Genomic DNA, 23,133 nt, shown 5'->3' with positions numbered 1-23,133 from the left:
ATCACACTGAAATGCCCCACATCTGCAGCAGGGATTTTGGAGAACATTGCAAAGGGGAAATGGTCAACTGCCGCAAACCTCATCATGAAACACGACACACTGCTGGACACAATCAAAGAATCTGTGCTCATTCTCCTAAACAATGAATGCAAGAGACTTTGCCTGCCAAAACAAGATTTCATGCTGTTTCGTTGTTCTCCCAAAAACTTGAAATCCTTTTCATTTGCAGATGGGGTCAGATCTCCAATGTCTAGCTCCATTTCTGTTCTCACTGTTGTCCACCATCACAAACCAGTCTCCACTCCAAATCTGTGCTGCTGCATCGGTACTCTTGAGAGGAAGAAATGAAAAAAATTCCATCTGCTTTTGCATATTATATAAACAGTGTTCTGCAGTATGGTGGGGCAAAAAAGGCTGTGTTTCAAAGACTTTGCAAGTTAGGGATTTCAACCAGCCATGTCTCAGCAGTCAAGAAGCAACGTTTACTGGCAAACACATGTGGTGAAGCACTTCAGAAGCTCAAAGCTGCCAACGAATTGTTCCTCAACCCCCAGCCAAACTCAGATGGTGACCTGGACCTCAACCCCCAGCAAGGCTCCGATGGAGATGTTTTGAGATGTATGGAAATGCTTGAATTGTCTGGTAAGAGGGACAGAATATTTTAATGTATAACCCTCAAATTGAAAATAAATGTTGTTTATTTTTTCTTTGTGTATTACTATAATGATGCATGACTTAACACCAGTGTGATTTTTTTTTGTATTATTCATACCCAGAGCCTTATAATAAATGTAATTATTTCCTATTATTCTTATTTTTCTTTTTGCAATAGAGGGAGCAACACCGAGCACTTCAGCTGTAAACGAGGCAAGTGTCAGAGAGGACATGGACTGGTTAGACATGGACATCCAGGAAATAGAGGAACAACAAAGCACTTCACAACAGCAGCCCAGTGAATTAGAATTCCAGACTTTCAATACATTAACACATTGATTGCTAGAGTGTTCAATTTTCTCAGGCTTGGTGGTGCTGAGCGATTAACATTGGACTTTTTCGGGGGCCCACAGCGAGGGGCCTCTTATAGCGAGAATCACACCGCATAAATCAAAAGAAAGCCCAACTTGTCCACTTAATTTTTTTAAAATATGATTTTACCATCTTCCATTCTGGAGATATTGACCTTTTTCTAACACGTGCTTTTGCCTGCACGCTGCTCGCTTGAAAAAACAACAGAGATATGGAAGGTTGAAGTTGAGAGACATTTCAGTTCAGTTTTTTTTTTTTTCCCCCAGTTCAACAGACCGATATAAAAATGAGCACAAATACTATCCTATACATTGTAATTTGTGTTAGTGTGCACCTAACTTGTAAGTATGAGACTACAAGCGTTAGACATCCTAGCATGCTTGTTATGAAGTTGCACACAGTGTTTTTGAAGTACCGGGTAATACTAAGTAGTAGCCTACTACTAGCCCTGGTCCAGTGCGTCAGAGAGTCTCTCACTGACCCGGGCTAGTACTACCACCACCGTCCACCACACACCGGGCGCAGTTCTTTTATGGACAAAGGTCGAACGGTCTCTTCCACCGAGGCTCTGCTGAATCAGCATGGGCAGCACAGGTCAAACCAGGACGTGGTGCACACGCAACACAATAAACGAATGATTCGCCCTCCCTTCTCCTCTCCCACTCCTGTCTGTCTCACTCTGGTTTCTCTCACTTAACCCCCTTGTGGCCAAGAGCACGTCAGGCCCATAGACTGCCATGTTAATTGACGTGTTAAATCAACAAATCCCTCGTGGCCAATGACGTTATCTGCGTAGTAGACGTACTGCCCTGTCAGTACGTCTTTTTATAACAAAATATTGCAATTGTTTGAATTTTTTTTAATTATTTTTATGTAATCTACCAAAAACCGTCCGAAACCCGCGCGATCGTGCACTATCGTGCACGCGCGCCGTCTCTATGTGATCCGCGGCAAAAAATGTGATATTTTGGGATGTTCCTGGCCGTTTTTAAGCTTAATTTGACTAAGTTATAAAAAAGCTAATGTTAGCTTGGCTGTCCGGATTGCTAAGCTATGTGCTAGTGGTCATAGTAGCCTCCTTTGTTTACCTCCGTTTGACAGGAAGTGATTTAGCCAGATTTGATACTTTTGCCAAAATCAGAATAATGGAACGTTCCCGCCATCTGGTGGCACTTCTGGGTATTAATTTGAAAATGAAAGTAAAACGTGATGTATTTTATTTAGATCGCTGATCCCTCTTATTGCATTAAAATGACGAATTAAGAAATGGGGCATTGGCCAGCATTGGCCAGATTTGGCGACTTTTTGACTGGCAATCGAAAAATGTGAGATATGACCACAATGTCACGAAATGTCTCATTTTATAGCTCCAAGTCACTACTTTACAATGAAAACATAATTATGATTATAGCTTGTTCCATCGTTTACTTATAAGCTTTTCAGTAGACCTTGGTTTCAGTGATAAGTCAAACCAAGGTGTACTAAAATGCTTATAAGTAAACGATGGAACATGCTAGGAACATATTATTCTATTGTTATTCAAAAAGTCAGCCAAAGCTGGCCTAAGGCACAATAAGATGTTATTAAGGTTGGCCACTTGGCCATTAGAGGGTTAATTAAATTATCAAAAAAATAAATCATTGCCTAGACTTGTTGTAAATTAAGTAATGCTAATGTTAAGTGAAGTAATGTTTAACAATAATAATGTAACTCTTGAAAGCAAATGAGACCCTTTTGAGAGAAACCCTTACATGCAGGTCCATTTGGTTTCATTTTACACTTTAAAGTTAAAGTCCAATTAGTTACCAACTCTCCATTTAGCTGGGGACAACATGGAACCCCCTTAAGGACCACTGGTTGAAAACCACTGCTATAGCCTATATGTTTTTGTGTGATAGATTGTATTGTTTATACCTCTTATCCTAGTAATTACATTGTCTTGGCACTTGACTACTTACTTGACCGTTGGTGCATGGTTGACTATAGAGTAAGTTCATGACATCTGCATGCATGTTGCACACTCATGTCTGCCAAAAAAAAGTAATTGTACATTGTGAAATAATCTGTATTTAAGGAGATTGTGTCCCCCACTAACAGATTTGGGATATTTGTAATTCAGTAATACTGACAGCCATGCAGGCTTGTATAGGCTATAGTCTTACTTCATCACTTAAGTAATAGTAACAGCAAACCAAAATTCTGAAAGATTTTTTTATTTGCACAATATAAGCTTGGTAGTGCTTAGCTTGGTAGTGTTTGTTGTTGATCACGGGGACTTCCAATGCAACAGCCATGGACATTTGCTCAAGCGTCCTAAGTATCAACGCCGTGGGCCTGTTCCATCATAAATCCTACGGTGAATCTCCACTAGTGGGAATAGCTTCGGTTAAAGGAGAACTCCATGCTAGAAGGCTTTCTTACCTTGATTTGCAGTTGTTTAATATCCAAAAAAGTGGTCCAGTTGTTATTTTGTGAAAAAACTGCTTTTTGGCTATTTCCCCTACTCCACCTACCCCACCATAAGCTTTGAATGGGGGATATGGGGTGTTGTGCAAATTCGCTTATTTCCAGCGATCGAAAATGCATTTATTTGGTATATATCAACTGTCCATAGTGTCTACAGTGTGGTAAAGTTTACATTTTGCGTCATGGTGTCGGTGTTGTTGTGTTCTAGCCGGTTTTGCCGTAAAGCCTGAGATCTCGTCTATCTCGCGAGATATCGGCGAGACTTCCCCAGGAGCGCACCAGGAAGTGGTCCGCTGCTCTGTTTATTATGGCTTATTCCCAGCTCCACTGTCGTCCGAGTAACTTTTCCTCACTCTGCAGTTACTGTCGCCACAGTGCACACGTTATTAGCTACGAGAGTACTTTTGATTTGTTCATCATTCTATATTATTTCTGAACATGAAGGGATGTGCTTTTCCTGGCTGTTCTAACAAAAGAAGCTGTGCCACACGAAAGTGTAAAAGCTTTCATAGCATACCTTTGGATCTCGATCAGCGGAAACTTTGGCTCACAGCTCTCAAATTGGATATCAATACTCCACTTGATAAGACCAGGAATTGGACTGTTTGCAGTGACCATTTCGAAACGGAGGATTTCTACCCAAAAGAACAACCAAAGGATGCAACGCCAGAGAAGCGACCATCAAAGAGAAAATCAAAAACTAAAAGAAATCCAAAGAAAGAGCGCAACATTCTAAAGCCACACGCTGTCCCAAGGACTGCTACATTACAGGTATATTTCGGGAGTTATTCTTTACCAAGCCTTCTTTTTTCCCCCTATATATGTATTTATTTATGTATCGACTTATAGAGGCTACTGTTTTTATAGTTGTCAAGGTTTGTAGGTTGATTTCGACGTCATTTGCACTTTATTTTTATTTTTACGATGAATAGTATTATGAAACAAACGACTGGTTGAGAATGGTGGTAAACCCACCCCCATTCTCACCTTTACCGTTTAGGACAGACAAATGAATACAAAGTATTCTACTCAACACTACTGCTCCAGTGGAGTTTTTACAACTGCTGTTCAAGTAGAAGTTTTAAACCTAAGAACGTTTTTTAATTATTTAATAGTATTAATATTCGTAGGTGAATTTATGTTGGAAAATAAAATAATTTGAAAATATATGCCCATAAGAGAATAGGCTAGGCTATGTTTGCAGCTCTAGTGGTGATTGTCAACCTGTTTACTTTCAAGGACCCCCAGTTTGACATGAATTAGGCTACCACCCTAATGTAATGGCATTTCTATCTCTGAGAACCCAATTAATTTAGCTAATTCCATGTCACTAATTCACAATGTAACTCTCTGAGTGTACAAATGGAACAACATTTGCCTATGGGTCCATTTGGTTCCATTTGTACGCTGTAAGTTGTAGCCATGACAGAGTATAGTTCTATTTATAATAGAACTACACTATGTTCACACATCAAATAATGTTTACTCTAGTGTAATATATGTACTCTAAATTTGATTTATTTATTCTCAAGGAATTGCCTTCATGGTCTTCATCATGGTCTTCAAGTTCAAATATGCAGACCCCCAAAAAGGCTGCCGATGCACAGGTGAGGAGCAATTGATGATTAGGGTATTTTTCATATTGTTTTATCCCATGGATAAACTACATTCCCCTTGATTGTCATTAGTCTATTTTAGTTTACTGTATATACACCTATGTGTTCTACTGCCATAATAACACCTAAATAAATTATTGCATGTCCCTTTATCATTTCTGCCACTTTGTATTAAAAAAATAACAGCATGATTTATTATGTTCATCAATGCTAGGGAGGGGAAGCAGTAGCAACGGATGAGGACGTCCCAGACTTTAGAGGTGCCCAAAGCTCCACACCTGCTAAGTCTATGCCAATCCAAGGAGGGGACTCATCAACGACTGCCAGTCCAATTTTGCCACCAGCACAAATGATTTCTGAACCTGAGTTTGGCGAGGCAGTAGAGGTGAGGACATGCATATGTTTGTTCATGGCAAACAACTAACTATGGTCTTCTACAATAAACTGTCTAATTGTGCCTAAAACTTTTGAAAATCAATCTGTTCTGAATGTTAATTGCGGTGGTCAGACCTTTGCTGCAGTTAACTTTATTAGTTTTTCAATAAACATATTTAGGTTAATCGTCTTTATTCTCTCTTATAGGGTGCTGAGGGAGGTAATGTGTCAGAGGCTGTTGTTGGTGGCTGTCGTTACAAGAGGCAGCACAATTTCTATCTGAGCACCCCTCCTCATCAACAGCAGGAACCTCGACCCAGGACATCATTGTCTGGGAAATATTTGGCTCGAACTCCTACATCTTTCCTTGAGGTAAGTAGTCTTACAATTTATATTATACTTACATAATCTTTTTTATGTATAGTCACTTGATTCAAACCATAAAGATACGATTATTGACGTTGGTTCTTGTCAATCTATAAAACAAAACGAGACCTCCAAATTTAACCTAAAAACTGTCTCAATCTCAAACCGTTTATTATTTAATTACTTCATTATGTTTATTACTAAGCTGAAATATATGTCTTTGTATTTCCTTAGTATGCCAGAGGGCATCTCCGAGTCCGACAATGATGATGCCCTGCCCTGTATCACATCTTCTGAAGATTTCGCTCCCATGATAAATCGAGCTGTACTGGAAACTTTTTTTGTAACCAAGAAAATAAACTGGGCCGATAGACCAGAGCCTGAAGGCGAGAATGGTCACTTATCCAATGAGTAAGTAGGCTACATTTACCGTTATACTGTCATTATTTTATGGACTGTTTATATAAACATTGATACAAACATTGTCAATGTTATTAAAACAAATAAAATATACGTATGAAATAGCTTTATAGTTACATCACATGAATACATAAGTTAGGAATAATGTGAAATTGTCTAAATAATAAATATATATATATCACAGGCGCTTTGTATGCATATACACCAAGTTAGAGCGCACACAGACAATCTGATTGTTATGACTCATGTCCTAATAGTATGCTCATGAGCTTCTTCTCCACTAGTCAGTGCCGACTGGCGTCCTACAGAATCATCCTAGAGTGGCAGCTGAGAGGGGAATAACTTGGTGCTGGAAATCGAATTGTGATGCCATCCTGTGTCGTTGCTGCAGTCAGAAGAAAATACCCGTCGGAATCTGGACTATACAGAGGATTTTTGGAGGAAGCAGGCAATCTCAGAGCGTTATACAATTGGCCTGTACAATAATCCACAATACTCTGTAAATGAATAACTCTTTGTTTTTGTTTTATGTGACTCGTGTGACATCAGGGTTATTTCATACAGAAGGATGGTCTTCCTAATTTCTTTGTCCCACCTCTTCCTCTTCCCTGAGCCAAGCCTAAACCTGTTTTTGTTTTATGTGACTCGTGTGACATCAGTGTTATTGATATTACATACATGTGTGTTATTGATATTACATATATGTATGTTATTCAATCAAGAAAATAAATAAGTCCTGTGTTAATTATTCACTTGTCGTTCATAAATAAGTACAAAAACATTCATTTTAGCCAATGCACAGTTTTTCCTAAGGTATCCTAAAGTTCATAGTAGTACTTCATAATGAATACAGATATTTAATTTTCAGTTCAGAAGAAATATCCTTTATTTACAATATCTATAATACCAATATCAATATTTGTAGTGGGTGTAATTTACCAACAGACAGTACATACAAAAAAAAAATGATTTCAATTCTGAGAAGGCAGTGAACATAAGAACGTGATTCAACATTCTTGTTTGAAATAGCAGACAATACTATTATGTTGCGCTTCTGACGAAGTCTTGTTTGAACAGCCAGGAAAAATTCATTTCTTCATGTTCAGAACTAATATTAGATCATACAAACAAATCAAAAGTACTCTCGTAGCTAATAACGTGTGCACTGTGGCGACAGTAACTGCAGAGTGAGGAAAAGTTACTCGGACGACAGTGGAGCTGGGAATATGCCATAATAAACAGAGCAGCGGACCACTTCCTGGTGCGCTCCTGGGGAAGTCTCGCCGATATCTCGCGAGATAGACGAGATCTCAGGCTTTACGGCAAAACCGGCTAGAACACAACAACGCCGACACCATGACGCAAAATGTAAACTTTACCACACTGTAGACACTATGGACAGTTGATATATACCAAATAAATGCATTTTCGATTGCTGGAAATAAGCAAATTTGCACAACACCCCATATCCCCCATTCAAAGCTTATGGTGGGGTAGGTGGAGTAGGGGAAATAGCCAAAAAGCCGTTTTTTCACAAAATAACAACTGGACCACTTTTTTGGATATTAAACAACTGCAAATCAAGGTAAGAAAGCCTTCTAGCATGGTGTTCTCCTTTAAACGTTTCCTTCCACTTTCAAACAATGATCCGTTATAAACACTATTAGGTCACATTGCATAGTGTCATTTGTATATAAGTGGTTTACTTGGACTTTATTGCAGTGCTTATTGCCCCATTAAGATACTGTACAATGTGCCATATAGGCCTAAAATTATTTTGAAGAACTCATTGCAAATAATCTGCTGACAAAAACACAGCTTTTGGTCAGCATTGCACTCATACAAGATATAATATCAAGATATAATGTGAAAATGCGCAGCCGCAATGTCTTAAAATCGTTGCGTAAAATTAGCCCCATGTGCAGAGCTCAAGGGCTGTGAAGACACGTCCCACGCGCTCCGCTTGTTAATTGAGTTCTGTTCCTCACTCCAACATAATTGGTTTGCCAAGAGAAGTGCTGTGTAATGGGGCGAAAGCATGTCTGCGTAATCACCGTAATGGCCAGCAAACATGGCCAGAGTGCACATGGAGACAGAGCGAGCGAGAGTTCCATGTTATTTCCAGGGACTCATCGTGTTGCAGCGATGACCGACGTAGGCCTATACTGCCTAGCCTAGTTAAATTGTGTTAAATGATGCATTTTACGGAGCTATAATGGGTAGGCCTATACATTTTTTAATTTTGACCCGTCCAATTGGGGGGGGGGGGGGGGGGGGGGAACTTGTAGAAGGCATGGTGCTTGAGAAATTATCCCCATGCAGTTTCCTAGACAACTGTCTCCATGCATGATCCATCCAGGTCTCTTATCTCGGAAGTCAGCTAATGCTTTTGCATATCGATTTCCCCATATCCTGTATTGCCACATAATATGTTGAAAGAATATATAGCCTATACCTTTTGTCCATGGATTCGTCAACGACAAACTTATGAAGGCGAATTTATTTATTTTTGCATATAGGCATAGGCCACAATCTGCATTCTGTTTCTGGTCGCATGCAGTGATATCGTCTCCCGCAGATGTAAGCATTTGTCCAGACCATTGTGCTGCCGTTGTGGCGAGCGCAGGTGGAGCCAGGCAGTATAGGGCAGGCCTATGAGACCTGGGCTATTTGCTGAGAGCATTGATTCGCGCACGGACGACCAATTCCGTTCGATTACTGTAAAACCGAGACGCTGCTTACCCAGGGCGAACATCCGTGCGACAGGCGCGGTAGTTTTTAAGTAAACAATGAAACCAATGGCTTAGCCGCTGCAGGGTCACATGGTGAGTGTGACACACCTGTAGTCAGAAGTTGTGGGGTCTATAGTGGCGCCAGACGGAGCAGCAGCGCGTAGGTTCACTCCGTGGGAGGGCAACAGGTACATGTGTGCGCACACCGCTCCTGCAGAGCCTTGGCCCCCGGCAGCCATGAACCGAGAAGAGCTTTATTAAGGCCTATTCATAGTCTGGATTTTCGGTGGTAAGGTGACCACCCCTCCGGTGGTGAGCTGACCACCGGAGCTGAAATAACGTTGAGCGGTGGTGAGTAAAAACAGAGAGAAGGGCTGGAGCGGTGGCGGTGGTTTGCTCTTCACCGCGGCCCCGTGACGTCATGTTGTAGTTCGGTGGTCACCCCACCACCGTAAATCCAGACTATGTATGAGCCTTTACCCCTCGCAGGTGTTTAAAGACTCCTGTGCCTACCAGAGATCACAGGTGGACGACTACAGCCACAGCCCGCCACCCTGCCTGTACATGAGCAGACAAGTCCATTCCGTCTACAGCACGCCGTCCATGGGCAAGCTGGCCTATCTGACATTACCCCATATAGTATGCCTATGCGAGAAGACCCAGCAGGCGTGTCTCACCTCCAACAGCCTCTACAGGCGGCCCAGCAGCAGCTTCCACCTGCCGCAGGTTACTGAGACGCAGGGGAGCTGACTCTGTGCGCCGATAGGAACAGGTATCACCTCCCTTTCCCCTCATTCTGTACAGTCCAGTCTTATGGGGTGTGTTGCTGTCATGTACACACTGTGTGTGTGTGTGTGTGTGTGTGTGTGTGTGTGTGTGTGTGTGTGTGTGTGTGTGTGTGTGTGTGTGTGTGTGTGTGTGTGTGTGTGTGTGTGTGTGTGTGTGTGTGTGTGTGTGTGTGTGTGTGTGTGTGTGTGTGTGTGTGTGCGTGAGAGAGACACGTGCACGCACTTCCCAGGAGCCCAGAGTCAAGTTGTCACACCATTTTCTCCTTCGACAAGGTGTGTGTGTGTGTGTGTGTGTGTGTGTGTGTGTGTGTGTGTGCGCACACATGTGCACGCACTTCCAGGAGCCCAGTCAAGCTGTCACACCATGTTCTCCTTCGTGTGTGACTGTGTGTGTGTGGACTAGAAGATCCAACTATGACCTGTATAGGCCATCAAGTTTGCTGGAACTAAATTGTTTTGTTAGTCTGAAATAAATTTGGCACTTTGAAACATATCTTTGTGTTTTTTATATCCCAGATTGTTTAGAAGAGTTCAGTGATGCAAATGCACGTCAAGTTGATTAATAGATTGTATTATTCTCCAATGCAATAACAATATAGTGAAATTAAGGCTATGAGGGAGCCCTTTTTTAAGTAATTCAAACATTAAACACTGGGTGAAAAAAAGTCTTACAAAAACTGCGGAGAAATTAAAATACATTTTAAAAAGAAGTAACTAAAAAGTTACTTTTCACAGTAACGCTTTACTTTTTGGTTTAAGTAACAGTAAAGTAACTAAGTTACTTTTGAAATGATGTAACTAGTAACTGTAACTAGTTACTTTTTAAAAGTAACGGTCCCAACACTGCACCTCTCTCCCTCTCTCTCTCTCTCTCTCTCTCTCTCTCTCTCTCTCTCTCTCTCTCTCTCTCTCTCTCTCTCTCTCTCTCTCTCTCTCTAAAAGTCTCCACAGCAGTTTACTAAATGAATGTAAATTAATTTAATGTCATTACGCACATTAGTCATGCCACCGTGCAGGACTGCCTTCTTTCATCATTAGAAACATTGCCCGAATCAGAGCCTCTATCGTTCGACGATGCAAATAACACGCTCTGCTTAATAAACAACTGACAGTTTACATTTACAACTCGCTCAGAAGAATGTGGCAGTCAAATGGCCCCTCCCCCGCCCCTTGCTCTCATTCTGACTTTCCTCCCTCTGGTTGCCGCCCCCCCTATCTGTCTCTCTCCCTCCCTCCACCTCTCCCCACCCCCCTTCTCCCTCTCTCTCAGCCCCTCTCCCGCTCTCTCTCTTCCTCTCTCCCTCCCTCTCCCCACCCCCTTATTCCTCCCTCCTCCTCTCTCTCACCCCCCCCTCTCTCTCTCCCTCTCTACATACACCTACATAGGCAGCAGACGGATCAGAACAGAATGTGAGAATATCCTAGTCTGTTATGATCAGAGCCGAAGTGTTTTCATAATCCTCATGGGGGCCATGATTCCCCCCCGCAGCCACGCCCCCCCGCAGCCCCCGTTCAAATCAGACACCCCCACAGCCCAAAAGGGGAAGATTCTCTATGTAATATCGCATAATGGCCAACTATACGAAGTCAATTGCATGGATTGTGGAGGCTTAATTATGTAGATTTGAAATGCGTAAATGCTACTGTAGCACCCTTAAATAAAATAGGTAATTTACGACTGTATAGATATAGAACATTCAAGTAATAAATAAGTAATGTGTGGGACATGAAAAATATAAACTTGCCTGCAGACTAGAGTATTTGTACTTTATTCTGTGCTGTGTTGTGGGAAAGATAGCCTAAGTGTAGCGGGCTCATGTTGTGAGGTATCAGTTTTAGGGTTTTGTTTTGTATGACAACTAGAATGTCATTCATGTGAGAAGGTTCAAACTAACTTAGGAGTGTGGTTTTAAGAGATATGAGGGTCGCCACGGCATGACATCATGTCACTTAAGTAACCAGGTGTCCTTTGCATCCCTCGTGTCAGAGTGGTAGTAGACAGTAGTGGATACATTTAGGCACTGTCCCACAGTGTGACTGACAGGCATCAGTGTTTGGGTGACTTCAATAGGTGGTCCCCTAATAGCTGTCTGTCTGTTGTAAAACATAATTGTCTTCTTTCCGGCTAGATAGGTAGGGGAGAGGTATCTAAGATGACCGTAGTCATCCTTAATTTATCTTGACAGCTTAGGTAACTGCAATTTCAGTAAGAAGTAAACTGTACGAGTCTCGTCATAATGTTAATCTTTATTTTCCTCCACGAGGACTTGTGATCAGGATTATATTGTGTTGATTAAGAGTATTGTTGTCTTTAGTCCGTAGGTGCTGAACATTTCACAGTAGTGGCAAATGGCCTGTACGGGTCCATTTGGTTATCTCCACTGCGCTAGTGTGCACAGTGGTCATAAAGTAAGTAGTGTAACCATATTACTCTTGATTACAGGCAGTGATGTATATAGATTTTCAATACAATGAGTCATGGGATGCAGGGATGGTTTTTAGATGAGTCTGAGGGACATTTTAGAATAGCCAGTAGAATAGCCCTGGTGTAGTAGCTGAGATTGGGTTGGACTCTCTGGCCAGCCTCGCGCATGGTCAAACCATGATTGAGCACATGGTCAACCACAGTTGCCCGAATCTCATTACATATGACTGTTCTCCTTCTTCTTTCTCCTCTTCCAGAAAACCGTCTTCCAGTGACATCATCGATGGGGAATACAAGCTAATAAAAGCCCTAACCCTATACGGAGTTGCACCACTCACTTCACACGGGTGTGATTTTTTTATAGTTGACTGAATATATGTACCCTTTGAGTTATTTTATATACTTTTCTGCTGTTTTGTTATAGTGTCAATGTACATTGACACTATAACAAAACAGCATGCAAACACAGACAAAGAACAAGCCTTTGCAGAATTACAAATTGGAAAACAGAGGCACAAGCTAAACTTTGACACAGGTGCCCAGGCTAATGTAATACCAGCAAACACATTCCATGAGCTATTTGGAAATGTAGTATTAAGCCCACAAGCCAGCAAGCTCTCAGGCTATGGTGGGCATGTGCTTACTGTAAAAGGAGCATGCAGGCTAACATGCAGATATAAAGAGAAGAAAGACAGTCATGCTTGACTTTGATATAATTGATGCCAACGCTCCACCTGTGTTGGGCATGAGAGCATGTCTAGACCTAAATTTGGTCAAAATAATCCATACAGTCGATGCACAGCCCAACCCACAGCCCAAACCACACATGAACATCATGGATGAATATGCAGATGTGTTTGAAGGCATTGGACTGTTTCCCGGGGAGTGTACCATTCACCTCAAACATGACGCAACACCAGTGCTGTGCCCACCTCGCCGCATACCATACGCCCTACGCAGTCGGCTCAAAGATTAACTGGATGAAATGGAGAAAATGGACATAATCCAGAAGGTCACTCAGCCAACAGACTGGGTTAATGCACTGGTGGTTGTAGAAAAGCCCAAAACAGGAAAGCTTAGGATTTGTCTAGATCCCCGCCCCCTGAACAAAGCCATCCAGAGACCCTACTACCCGCTCCCTACTCTAGATGACATTACCCCACAATTAGCGGTGCACAGTATTTCGGTGTGCTAGACGCCAGGTCTGGGTACTGGACATTAAAACTCAGCCATGAGTCATCCGTTCTCAACACCATCTATGGCAGATATAGGTTCAATAGACTCCCATTCGGAATCATATCTGCACAAGATGAGTTCCAGAGACGAGTGGATGAGGCCTACGAGGGACTCCCGGGCGTCGCCGCCATTGTCGATGACATCATTGTGTATGGCCGCACGAAAGAGGAGCATGATGCCAGCCTGCGTGCCATAGAGAGAACCAGACAGATAGGAATAAAACTGAACAAGGACAAGAGCACCATCTGTGTGACAGAGGTGAACTACTTTGGACACACACTGACACATGAAGGTGTCAGACCTGACCCCAACAAGGTTTTGGCGATCAAGGACATGGCCGCCCGTGCCACGGAGTAAAGCAGAGCTAGAGACAATATTGGGCATGATCACGACACGTACTTGTCAAAAGTTGGATGTAAGTGATTCCACCAATACCTGTACGGACGTCAGGTGATCGTCGAGTCAGACCACAAGCCACTGGAGTCAATTATGCGCAAACCCCTTGCAGCTGCACCGCCGAGGCTCCAACGCATGATACTTCAGTTGCAAAGATACAGCATTAACATTGTTCACAAGCCTGGAAAGCAGATTCCAGTAGCGGACACACTATCTAGGAAGCCGCTAATGTGCCGTGATGACTCACTGAGTGAGGGCATGGACTCACAAATACACTCAGTTGTAAGCAGTGCTCCTGTGAGTGACCGGAAAATGGAAGACATCAGAACTGCTACAGCCGAAGACGAGCAACTCTCAGCCTTGAAGAAGATTATCCAATCAGGGGGGCCGGACACTGCATAACAATGCCCCCCTGCCGTCACTGAATATTGGAACCACCGGGATGAAATAACAGAAACGAATGGCATTCTGCTTAAAGGTGAGACAATCATCGTGCCACACTCACTCAGAGCTGACATGCTTTCACGCATACACACAGGCCAGAGCAACGGGCTGGCTGAGAAAACTGTGCAAACAGCCAAAGCCATCATGGACAAAGCACATGCACAGAGGTCAGATCCATATCTCAGTTTGTTGGAATACAGAAACACACCAGTAGACGGATTCAAGTCACCAGCACAGCTGCTGATGAGCCGATGGTTGCGCTCAATCCTTCCAACCACTGAGAAACGGCTGCGACCAGAACTTGCCTGTCACAGTGCAGTTCTAGGTAGACGAGAACTGTGCCAAAAACGACAAAAGCAATACTACGACAGAAATGCCAGACCACAGCCTGCACTGCCAGTAGGAGCCACGATCCGCTTCCAGCAACCAACAGGGTCGTGGAAACCCGCCACAGTCGTCGGATCAGCAGGGACCCAGCGATCCTACAACATCATCACAGATGAGGGCCACGCGCTCCGGCGCAATCGGCGTCATCTCCTACGGACCACCGAGGGAGATGCGGGTCACGGAGTTGCAATGGATGGTCAACAGGTCGAGCCTCAGGCCACTGAGACTTTACAGCAGACTGTTGCAAATTCCCCAACTATGCCGCCACAATGCACTACTACCAGGTCAGGCCGCTTAGTTAAGCCAAGAGCCATTTTGGACCTGTGACTGTTATTTCACTGATGTTGTTTAAAAAAAAGAAAAAAAAAGAGGGAAAGATGTGATTTGCACTGATATTGAGATTGATTGATGTTATGGTGTATAATTGAATGCACTTATTTTGTTGCCTAACCCATTTGTTCTTCCCCAGTGAGTACAAGAGACTGTCTGAAAAGTTGATAAGTTTTGTGCTTTGATTTTCAGCTATGTGTAATGCTTCTCCTTTAAAAGAAGGGGGATGTGGTATCCTGGGATAATGGTTTAGCCCATATGTTGGTTTAGCCCAGACTCATGTTAATGATGTCAGGTACGGTGCCCGCCAGATTTATGTATGCAACCTAAAGTGTGGAAGTAAAACAAGAGAACCTTCAGTTACATTGTCATCGTGTGGACATTCGTTATTTCTGCTAGACACTAGGAGTGACGGCAGAACAGAAACATTACAAAAGGGTCCATAGAGGTCAAATCAATCATCAAAACATCCTTGCCAGATGATGGTCACAGAACCTTAGTCTGTGACTCTACTAGATGTCTCAGTAAACTATAGACCGATTCCGTAGCGGGTCTCATGGTCGCAGCTTACGTATTTCCTGTAGGTGGACTCGACGTATCTGCAGGGTTTAAATCCTCACCAGGCGCACCTCTTCTACTATAGTGAACGGCAGAGTGACGGATGTTTAGTCTGCCTCAAACGTTACTCTTTTACCTCCTTTTTACTAACACTAACATTACAAATATGCCCAGAACATCGTGATGAACCTGTGTAGTTTATGGCTGCTCCAACAGTAGTGGCAACATAAAAAAGAAAAAGAAAATGGAATGTCAAAATATCCCCCCCCCCCCCCACACACACAAACACACACACGCCACCTCTGTCCCTTTCTCTCTCCAACCCACCACACACACACGCACGCACACATGCACGCACGCACACACACACGCGCGCGCACACACACACACACACACACACTTTCGCCCCCCCCTGTGTGTCGACACAGGGCTCTGTCCCCATATTTAAGATGAGATTATATATGTAAATAGTGAAATAAAATGTGTTTTCCAATGCTTAATAATATACTTTTCCATAACTGTCTTGGTCAGGGGTGCATGGGCCACTTTGACAGGGCCAACATATTTCCACACTCACTCCAGATGGGCCACATTGTATATTAGCCTAATGCCGTAGCAAAAATAGCTGATCTACAAGCTCAAAATGCGTCGTAGTGTGACACATTTTGAGCTTGCCGATTAGCTATTTTTTTTATATTTATTTTTTAGCTTTTTTTTAATTGGAATCCTGAAATGTAAATGTTTAATTTAATTTCAAATGCATTTAGTTATAGTTATTTTAACTTTATGAACTAAATACAAATACATTGGAAGTAGAAAAGACAATAACATTGTAATACTTGTCATTAAGCTACATATATAGATGGATATATAGATATATATTGATTGACTGATTATGTCACAATGCCAAACCTTTGCGCAGCCGTAGGCTGTAAAAAGAATATATACACAGTGTTGGGGAGTATTAAGCTACATGTAGCTGAGCTACGTAGCTGAGCTACATTTTGCTGTAGCTTGTGGTATTTTAGCTACATTCATATTTGTGTACCTCGTCAAGTAGCTCAGCTACCTTTTGGGTCATTTTTTGTAGCTTAGCTACTCAAGTTACAAGCTACAATTTTGGGCAATAACATGAAAGAAATATATTAATTTTGACCATTGGTTGCTGTGTTAATTCTTGTACTAGAACCCCCTTTGAAAAATCAAGGACTGTTCCTTTTTCTGATTGCTTTGAGGGCATATCAGCACTTGACAGCTGCCTCTAATTGGCCTCTGATTGGCCCTGGTATCACAGGGTGGGAGGGGTCTCCCAGGGGGGGAGCAGGGGTCTCCTAGAGGGGAGGAGGGGTCTCCCAGAGGGGAGCAGGGTGGGGGGGTCTCCCAGAGGGGAGCAGGGGGAGGAGGGGTCTCCCAGAGGGGAGCAGGGTGGGGGGGTCTCCCAGAGGGGAGCAGGGGGAGGAGGGGTCTCCCAGAGGGGAGCAGGGTGGGGGGGTCTCCCAGAGGGGAGCAGGGGAGGAGGGGTCTCCCAGAGGGGAGCAGGGTGGGAGGGGTCTCCCAGAGGGGAGCAGGCTGGGAGGGGTCTCCCAGAGGGGAGCAGGGTGGGAGGGGTCTCCCAGAGGGGAGCAGGGGGAGGAGGGGTCTCCCCGAGGGGAGCAGGGTGGGAGGGGTCTCCCAGAGGGGAGGAGGGGTCTCCCAGAGGGGAGGGGTCTCCCAGAGGGGAGGAGGGGTCTCCCGCATGTACATTCTCAATTTAACGCTGAAAAATAAAAAGTAGCTGAGCTACTTTGAGCTACTTTTTCCATGTAGCTGTAGCTTTACAAGCTACATCTCTCCAGGGGTAGCTATGTAGCTTGATCAAGCTACTGCCATGGTGAGCTACTTGTAGCTTTACAAGCTACGCTTTCAAAGTAACTTGCCCAACACTGTATATACATATATGTGTTGGGGGAGAAGCAAACCACGCCTACTTAGGAGACCATTTGTAGGATTTGTAGTCAATTGCTCCAATTCCGAGATTGTTCATCTTTTGTGTATTTTGAATGTAAATCTTTGTTTATGCTCCCAAGGTGTTCTACATGATGATTTATCAAACATCATCATGCACTGTCGGATGTCAACCACCAGATGGCGGCAGTGTCTTGTATTCACAGTGTTGATGTTGACAGCACATTTTGATTTAGTTTTAGTCACAGTCTTTTAAATACAATTCCATTTAGTTTGAGTCATCTGAAATGTTTTAGATTTGGTGTAGTTTTAGTTGACAAAATATAATATTTTGTGTTGACTAAATCTACAGTTGATTTAGTCAACTAAACACTTTGTTACACGTAAAAGTCTGGAAGTCAGTTCACAAAGTATTTTGGTATTTGGCGACCAGACAAATCTGCCACAGGAAAACAAAAGCATAGACTTTTGATATACAAGTATGCCCATATAATGACCGCATGGATATGCTCTAAAAGTGTGAAAAACCTATTTTTAATTTTCCTATGTCTTTAAGGCAGGGGTGGGCAATTATTTTTCCCAAGGGGCCACATGAGCAACTGAAAATATGTTGGAGGGCCGGGCCAAAAAGCTGAACTCAATTAAGCATAATACACAATTTATTTCTACATAAAAAGCAGTAAATTGCATTGTTTTGACAGCTGGTAAGAGTGTATGTTATTATTTGGCAATGAAAAGGTGAGGTTGTCTTACAAAAATGTAATTTATTCAAGCTAAATATTCAGAACAATGGTAAACAATATTTGACTCATTTCCAGTCACATTAACACCAAAGGGCATTTTGAGTTTCATATTCTGTTGAAACAAGGGTTTTCTTAGCTTTTTAAAGACATCAAATCATCTTTGTAGCAATGTAGCCCAAATAGACAAGACAGCACTGAACTGTGCAGAACTGTGTAACTGTGTAAAACTGTGTCCCAGTTTTAATCATGCCTATACTAACAATTTAGTGTTTTTTCAGAACTGTGCAGAAAGAAAAAAGTGTCCCAGTTCACTAGTTTTTATCATGCATTTACATGGCTATATTTCCACATGTTAGTGTTCAGTTCTTTTTTTTCTTGTTCAGTGTGAGAAATCCAGTCTCTGTTGAGCTTTAACAAGTCCATTAAAGTCAGGTTGGATGTGTGAGGTGGAGATGCGAAGCAAAGCTGACAGGTGTTCATCAGTGAGAGAGGATCTGTACCTGGATTTGGTAAATGTCATCACTGAGAATGTTTGTTCACATATGTAGGTAGATCCAAAGAGAACCAACATCTTCTGAGCATGTTTCCTCATGTTTGGAAAGTTCTCCTCATTGAGAGCAGAGTAGAACTCTAGCAGGGATGCTGACTTAAAGTGCTCTTTCAGTAATGAATCAGACTGCAGGTCAATGAGTTCAAGTTGAACATCAGTGGGTGCATTATCCACACTGCAGGTAAAGGGAGAGGAAACCAAGTGCATTTCATCCTCAACCTTTTAGAAATCTTGAAATCGCCTTGAAAACTCATCATGCAGTGCTCCTAACGTGGATGAGTACCTGTGGCGGTGATGCGCTGATGGTTTGACTTCTTTCAAGGTTTTCATGTTTTCAAGATTGTTGCTGCCCAGTTGCCTTGAAAATAACTGCAACTTTGTCATGAAAGCTTTCACATGGCTATGCATTTCATGAGCAAAAAGGCCCTTGCCTTGCAGTTTTGTGTTCAGTTCATTCATCAGTGCAGTCACATCAACAGCAAATGTTAAATCTGCCATCCAGTCCTTATCTGACAGCTCTGGGATGACTTTGCCTTTCATCTCACAAAACTCTTTAATTTCTGTTTTCAGGTCCCAAAACCTTTTTAGCACTTTGCCCAGGCTGAGCCATCTGACAGCTGTGTGGTAGCTGACGTCACTATGCTCACTCTCTTCCTCCTCCAAAAGTGAAACAAACTGCCTGTGATTCAATGCTCGTGCTCTGATGAAATTAACTGTTTTAGTAACAACATCAACATCATGGCTAAGTTTTAGCACTGACATAATTCGTTTATTATTCAGATAAACCAGCACATGCCAGCTGAGTAGGTTAATGTGGGGTGGGAACACAATTTTGAAGAGAGAAAAAAAAAGCAGACAAAAATGTTCAGTTTGTCTCAGTGTTTATAGTTTTAGGTAACTACAACGTCACCATATACTGTAGACTATCAAAGTCAAAGTCAAAGTATAGTATAATGTGATTGCTCTACCAAAATCAGCTGATGGTCACATTGAATACATTTAGTTATAGAAAAAGAGATTCTTAGCTTTCTGAGAACGACTAGCCTATCTTTGCATATGGCTACTCCAAATATTCAGCGTTATTTGTATCATTACAAACAGACTATCACCAACATGTTTTTGATTAACAGAAAGAGCACCAAGTTGATGATGTAAAAAAGCAAGGTTGCATGTTTTTATTTATTATTCAATGCACAAACAGCTCACCAGTCATGTCTAATCCTTTCATTTATCTTAATGATATTTAAAGCTAGCCAAAATGCTGCCAACAACACATTCTGAAATTCATGGCTTTGTATTACACTACCAAAACAGTTAAAATAAAATAATAAAAAAGTTTTTCTCCAAACGCCTCAGTGATATCTAACTTGTTTGAGAAGAGCAGGCCCATTTAAAGACACACATCTCCAGCTGAAGTCTACGAGAAGATTTATTTGGTTAGATGGATGTCCAGTGCTTTTAGGAAGTGTGAACAGTGTGCATTTGAGGCTGGGGTAAGGACCTTGTTTGGGGACATTGCAGCATGTTTAGACTATTTCGAAAGCCTCATTTACAACAGTGTCGCTGTACTTTCCATGCGTGATACCGTTGTGCAACAAAGCATGAAATCAGGCTTTGTTTAGCCATTCTCCTGTATTGTTTTCTCCGCAGCGAAATCATGTTTTAATAATTAAACATGAACGTCTTTTCAGAGTTAAATTAATAATACTCTGGATCCTACTTTTTGTAGTGTAGGATCACAGGAGCGTCTGACCAGTACACCTACTGACAATGACATGACATTACAAACTCTTGGTTGCACTCTGGATAAGAATGTCAGCTAAATGCCTGTAAAATGTAAACATAACTGGAGTTCAGTCAAAAAAGAATCATGTGTGATTTATAATATACAATAAATAGAATTTTTAGAATACCACTTTATCATTCCTTGGGGGAATTGGGGTAACATTTTCAAAATGTATGCTTGTGAAATCAGCTTGCTTTAAGAGCCCCTTTTATATTATTCCTGGTAGTGGAAACACAAAGGGGTATATGGCATCTTCAGACGTGTGTGCGCATGTGTGTGTGTGTGTGTGTGTGTGTGTGTGTGTGTGTGTGTGTGTGTGTGTGCGCGAGTCCGTGCGTGTGTGCATGCGTGTGTGTGTGCGTGCATGCGTGCAAGAACAAGGCACAGTTAGGACATTTTTTATTTTCCCTGTCATAGTGAAGACATCCACTAACTGCATAATACTTAAACATTTATGTCAATAGAAAATACAAAAGGAAATTCTGCATCCATCTGAGGTTGTATATATATATTCTCTTTTCACCACTGGAGGCTACTGTTGAGACAGATTGTAACAGAGGCAACAAATTCATTTGTAACAGAACTGTCCTCAATACTCTAGTTTCTTATTCACTGTCAAAGTGATTCTGATTGGTCTCTCAGTATGCCTGCTGGAGATCAAAAAATACATAACTAATTCTTTAGTTCTTTGCCCAAGTTATCATGCATCCAACCAAGTATTTTTTTGTTATGTTCATATAGTGGTCTGGTCACTTATTCCAATGTGTCTGACATTCAGTTCCAGTTTGTGCCATCTTAACATCCCACAATGTTAAATGTAGGTTCCAGAAGCAGCTGTTCCATTCAGTCAGCTGATAGTGACATTGTACCTCCACTTAGCATCTCCCCACATCCAATGATAAAATGAATGTTCCATAGATATTGCACTGACATTCAAATCCAACCCAAAACAGTACTCAATAAGATTAGAGCTTCTATTCCACAATAACCCATTCTGACCGGGCACCCATTTTGGTGTCAGCATCATGTTATGCTTTAGCTATTGAAAAATAGCAGATCTACAAGCTCATATCGCGCCACCGAGTGGCGCGATACGAGCTTGTAGGTCTGCTATTTTTGAAAAATCGAAGAGCGACTGACATTTTTAGAATCTGATCTCAGGTCAGAATGGGTTCATCAGACCAGTGTGTCTCCAGTGGAAACCTCGTATGAATCTGATCTCAGGTCAGAATGGGATAATCCAGCTTGTCCATGTTGAAGGCCACGGTCAGTGGAGGTGGGCGTTGAGGTCGTACTTCTCACAGAACTTTTCTGTGATGGGGATACAGGTGAGATACTCACACCAGTCACACTTGACAGGGTAGACATAAAACAGCACGGCCAGCGCAGAGAACAGGCCCAAGAACACCAACAGGAAGATGCAAATCTGGACCCGCTTTCGGTACATGTCCAAACGTCCAAAACTGGGAAGGAGACATAATAATTGTTTTGTATAAAAAAATATTAATTTATTTCATAAATCACGATAGATTATATGAGCAGCAGGCACATTAAACAAGCTATTTCTTTATCCAATGAACGGCAAGGACCAGGATTGCAATAAATGTGCATTGTTACTACTTACTTTACAACTTCACTCCTTATCTTCACTACTTGACTACTACTACTACTAACATACTGTACTCCATATACTGTATAACCATTAACCAGAGACTCATTTACATGCACTGAAGGGCATCTAAGATGACCCCACCGACTCTCTGTCACTGACCTGATGTAGGGCAGGAACGCAAAGGACAAGAAGAACCCAGAAATGAAGCCACAAACGTGGGCAAAGTTGTCGATCCAGGGCAGAAGGCCGAAGGAGAAGAGGAAGAGGGCGATGGCCAGCAGTTTGGCGAAGGCCCTCCAGGGTCGCTCCAAGATCTGCCAGCTCTGAAACAGCTCCACAAACAGACAGGCTAAGATGCCAAACTGACTGCCTGCTGGACCCACCTGGAGGAGGAAGGACAAATAATATAAGAACCTAATAAGGGAACGAACAGAACCTAACAAAGGAATCATTTTAAAATGTTATAAATTAATATCTTTTGAATTTTTGAGAAGTGATTAGCAGTTAGAAGTCCCCTGTAGAGGACTTCATGAACCAAAAATACCAGACAATGCCCGAGACCCATACAGGTTCGGGTCAATGTTTTATTATGGTTAATCAGGTCCAGGTTGGTTCTATTTACCTTAGGTTACAGGTCGTGTTCATGAAAACGAGAATCAGAATGAACCAACTGCTTTCAAGTTCTCTTAGTTGAAAAAAACAGACTCATGATCGCATAGTACTTTAAAACAGTGGTTCATGCAGTGTAAAACTATACCTCAGCTCTGTAGGGCAGGAAAATGGCAGACGCCAGGTTCCCAGTGATTCCGCTGAGGATGTAAATGATGGAGATTCTCAGCCAGCCAGCTAGCTTCTCCAAGTCCCTCAGCACTGTCATCTGGAAGAGCACAGACACCAGGCAGTGCAGGATCCTACCAGGACAAATAAGGTCAA

General features: G+C 42.3%; 2 protein-coding genes across 2 annotated transcripts in view; one reads left to right on the top strand and one right to left on the bottom strand.

Annotated features, from left to right (window-relative positions):
* Positions 1-23,133, top strand: part of LOC310874993 (nucleolar transcription factor 1-like) — a 499,750-nt gene that overhangs the window by 192,279 nt on the left and 284,338 nt on the right. The window lies entirely within an intron of this gene.
* The window catches only part of LOC310874989 (inactive rhomboid protein 1-like), a 54,328-nt gene continuing 53,024 nt past the window's right edge, over positions 21,830-23,133 (bottom strand). The window contains exons 17-19 of the mRNA XM_083787980.1: positions 22,958-23,111; positions 22,360-22,583; positions 21,830-22,051 (exon numbers count right to left, since the gene is read on the bottom strand). Coding sequence (XP_083644106.1) covers positions 21,856-22,051; positions 22,360-22,583; positions 22,958-23,111 — 574 coding nt within the window. The 3' untranslated portion in view covers positions 21,830-21,855. The remainder of the gene's footprint in view (positions 22,052-22,359; positions 22,584-22,957; positions 23,112-23,133) is intronic.

This window comes from Protomyctophum parallelum (genome assembly GCF_964188405.1).
Source record: "Protomyctophum parallelum genome assembly, chromosome: 17".
NCBI classification, from domain to species: domain Eukaryota; kingdom Metazoa; phylum Chordata; class Actinopteri; order Myctophiformes; family Myctophidae; genus Protomyctophum; species Protomyctophum parallelum.
Note: the sequence above shows the minus strand (reverse complement) of the source record. Positions and strands in the feature narration are given on the sequence as shown.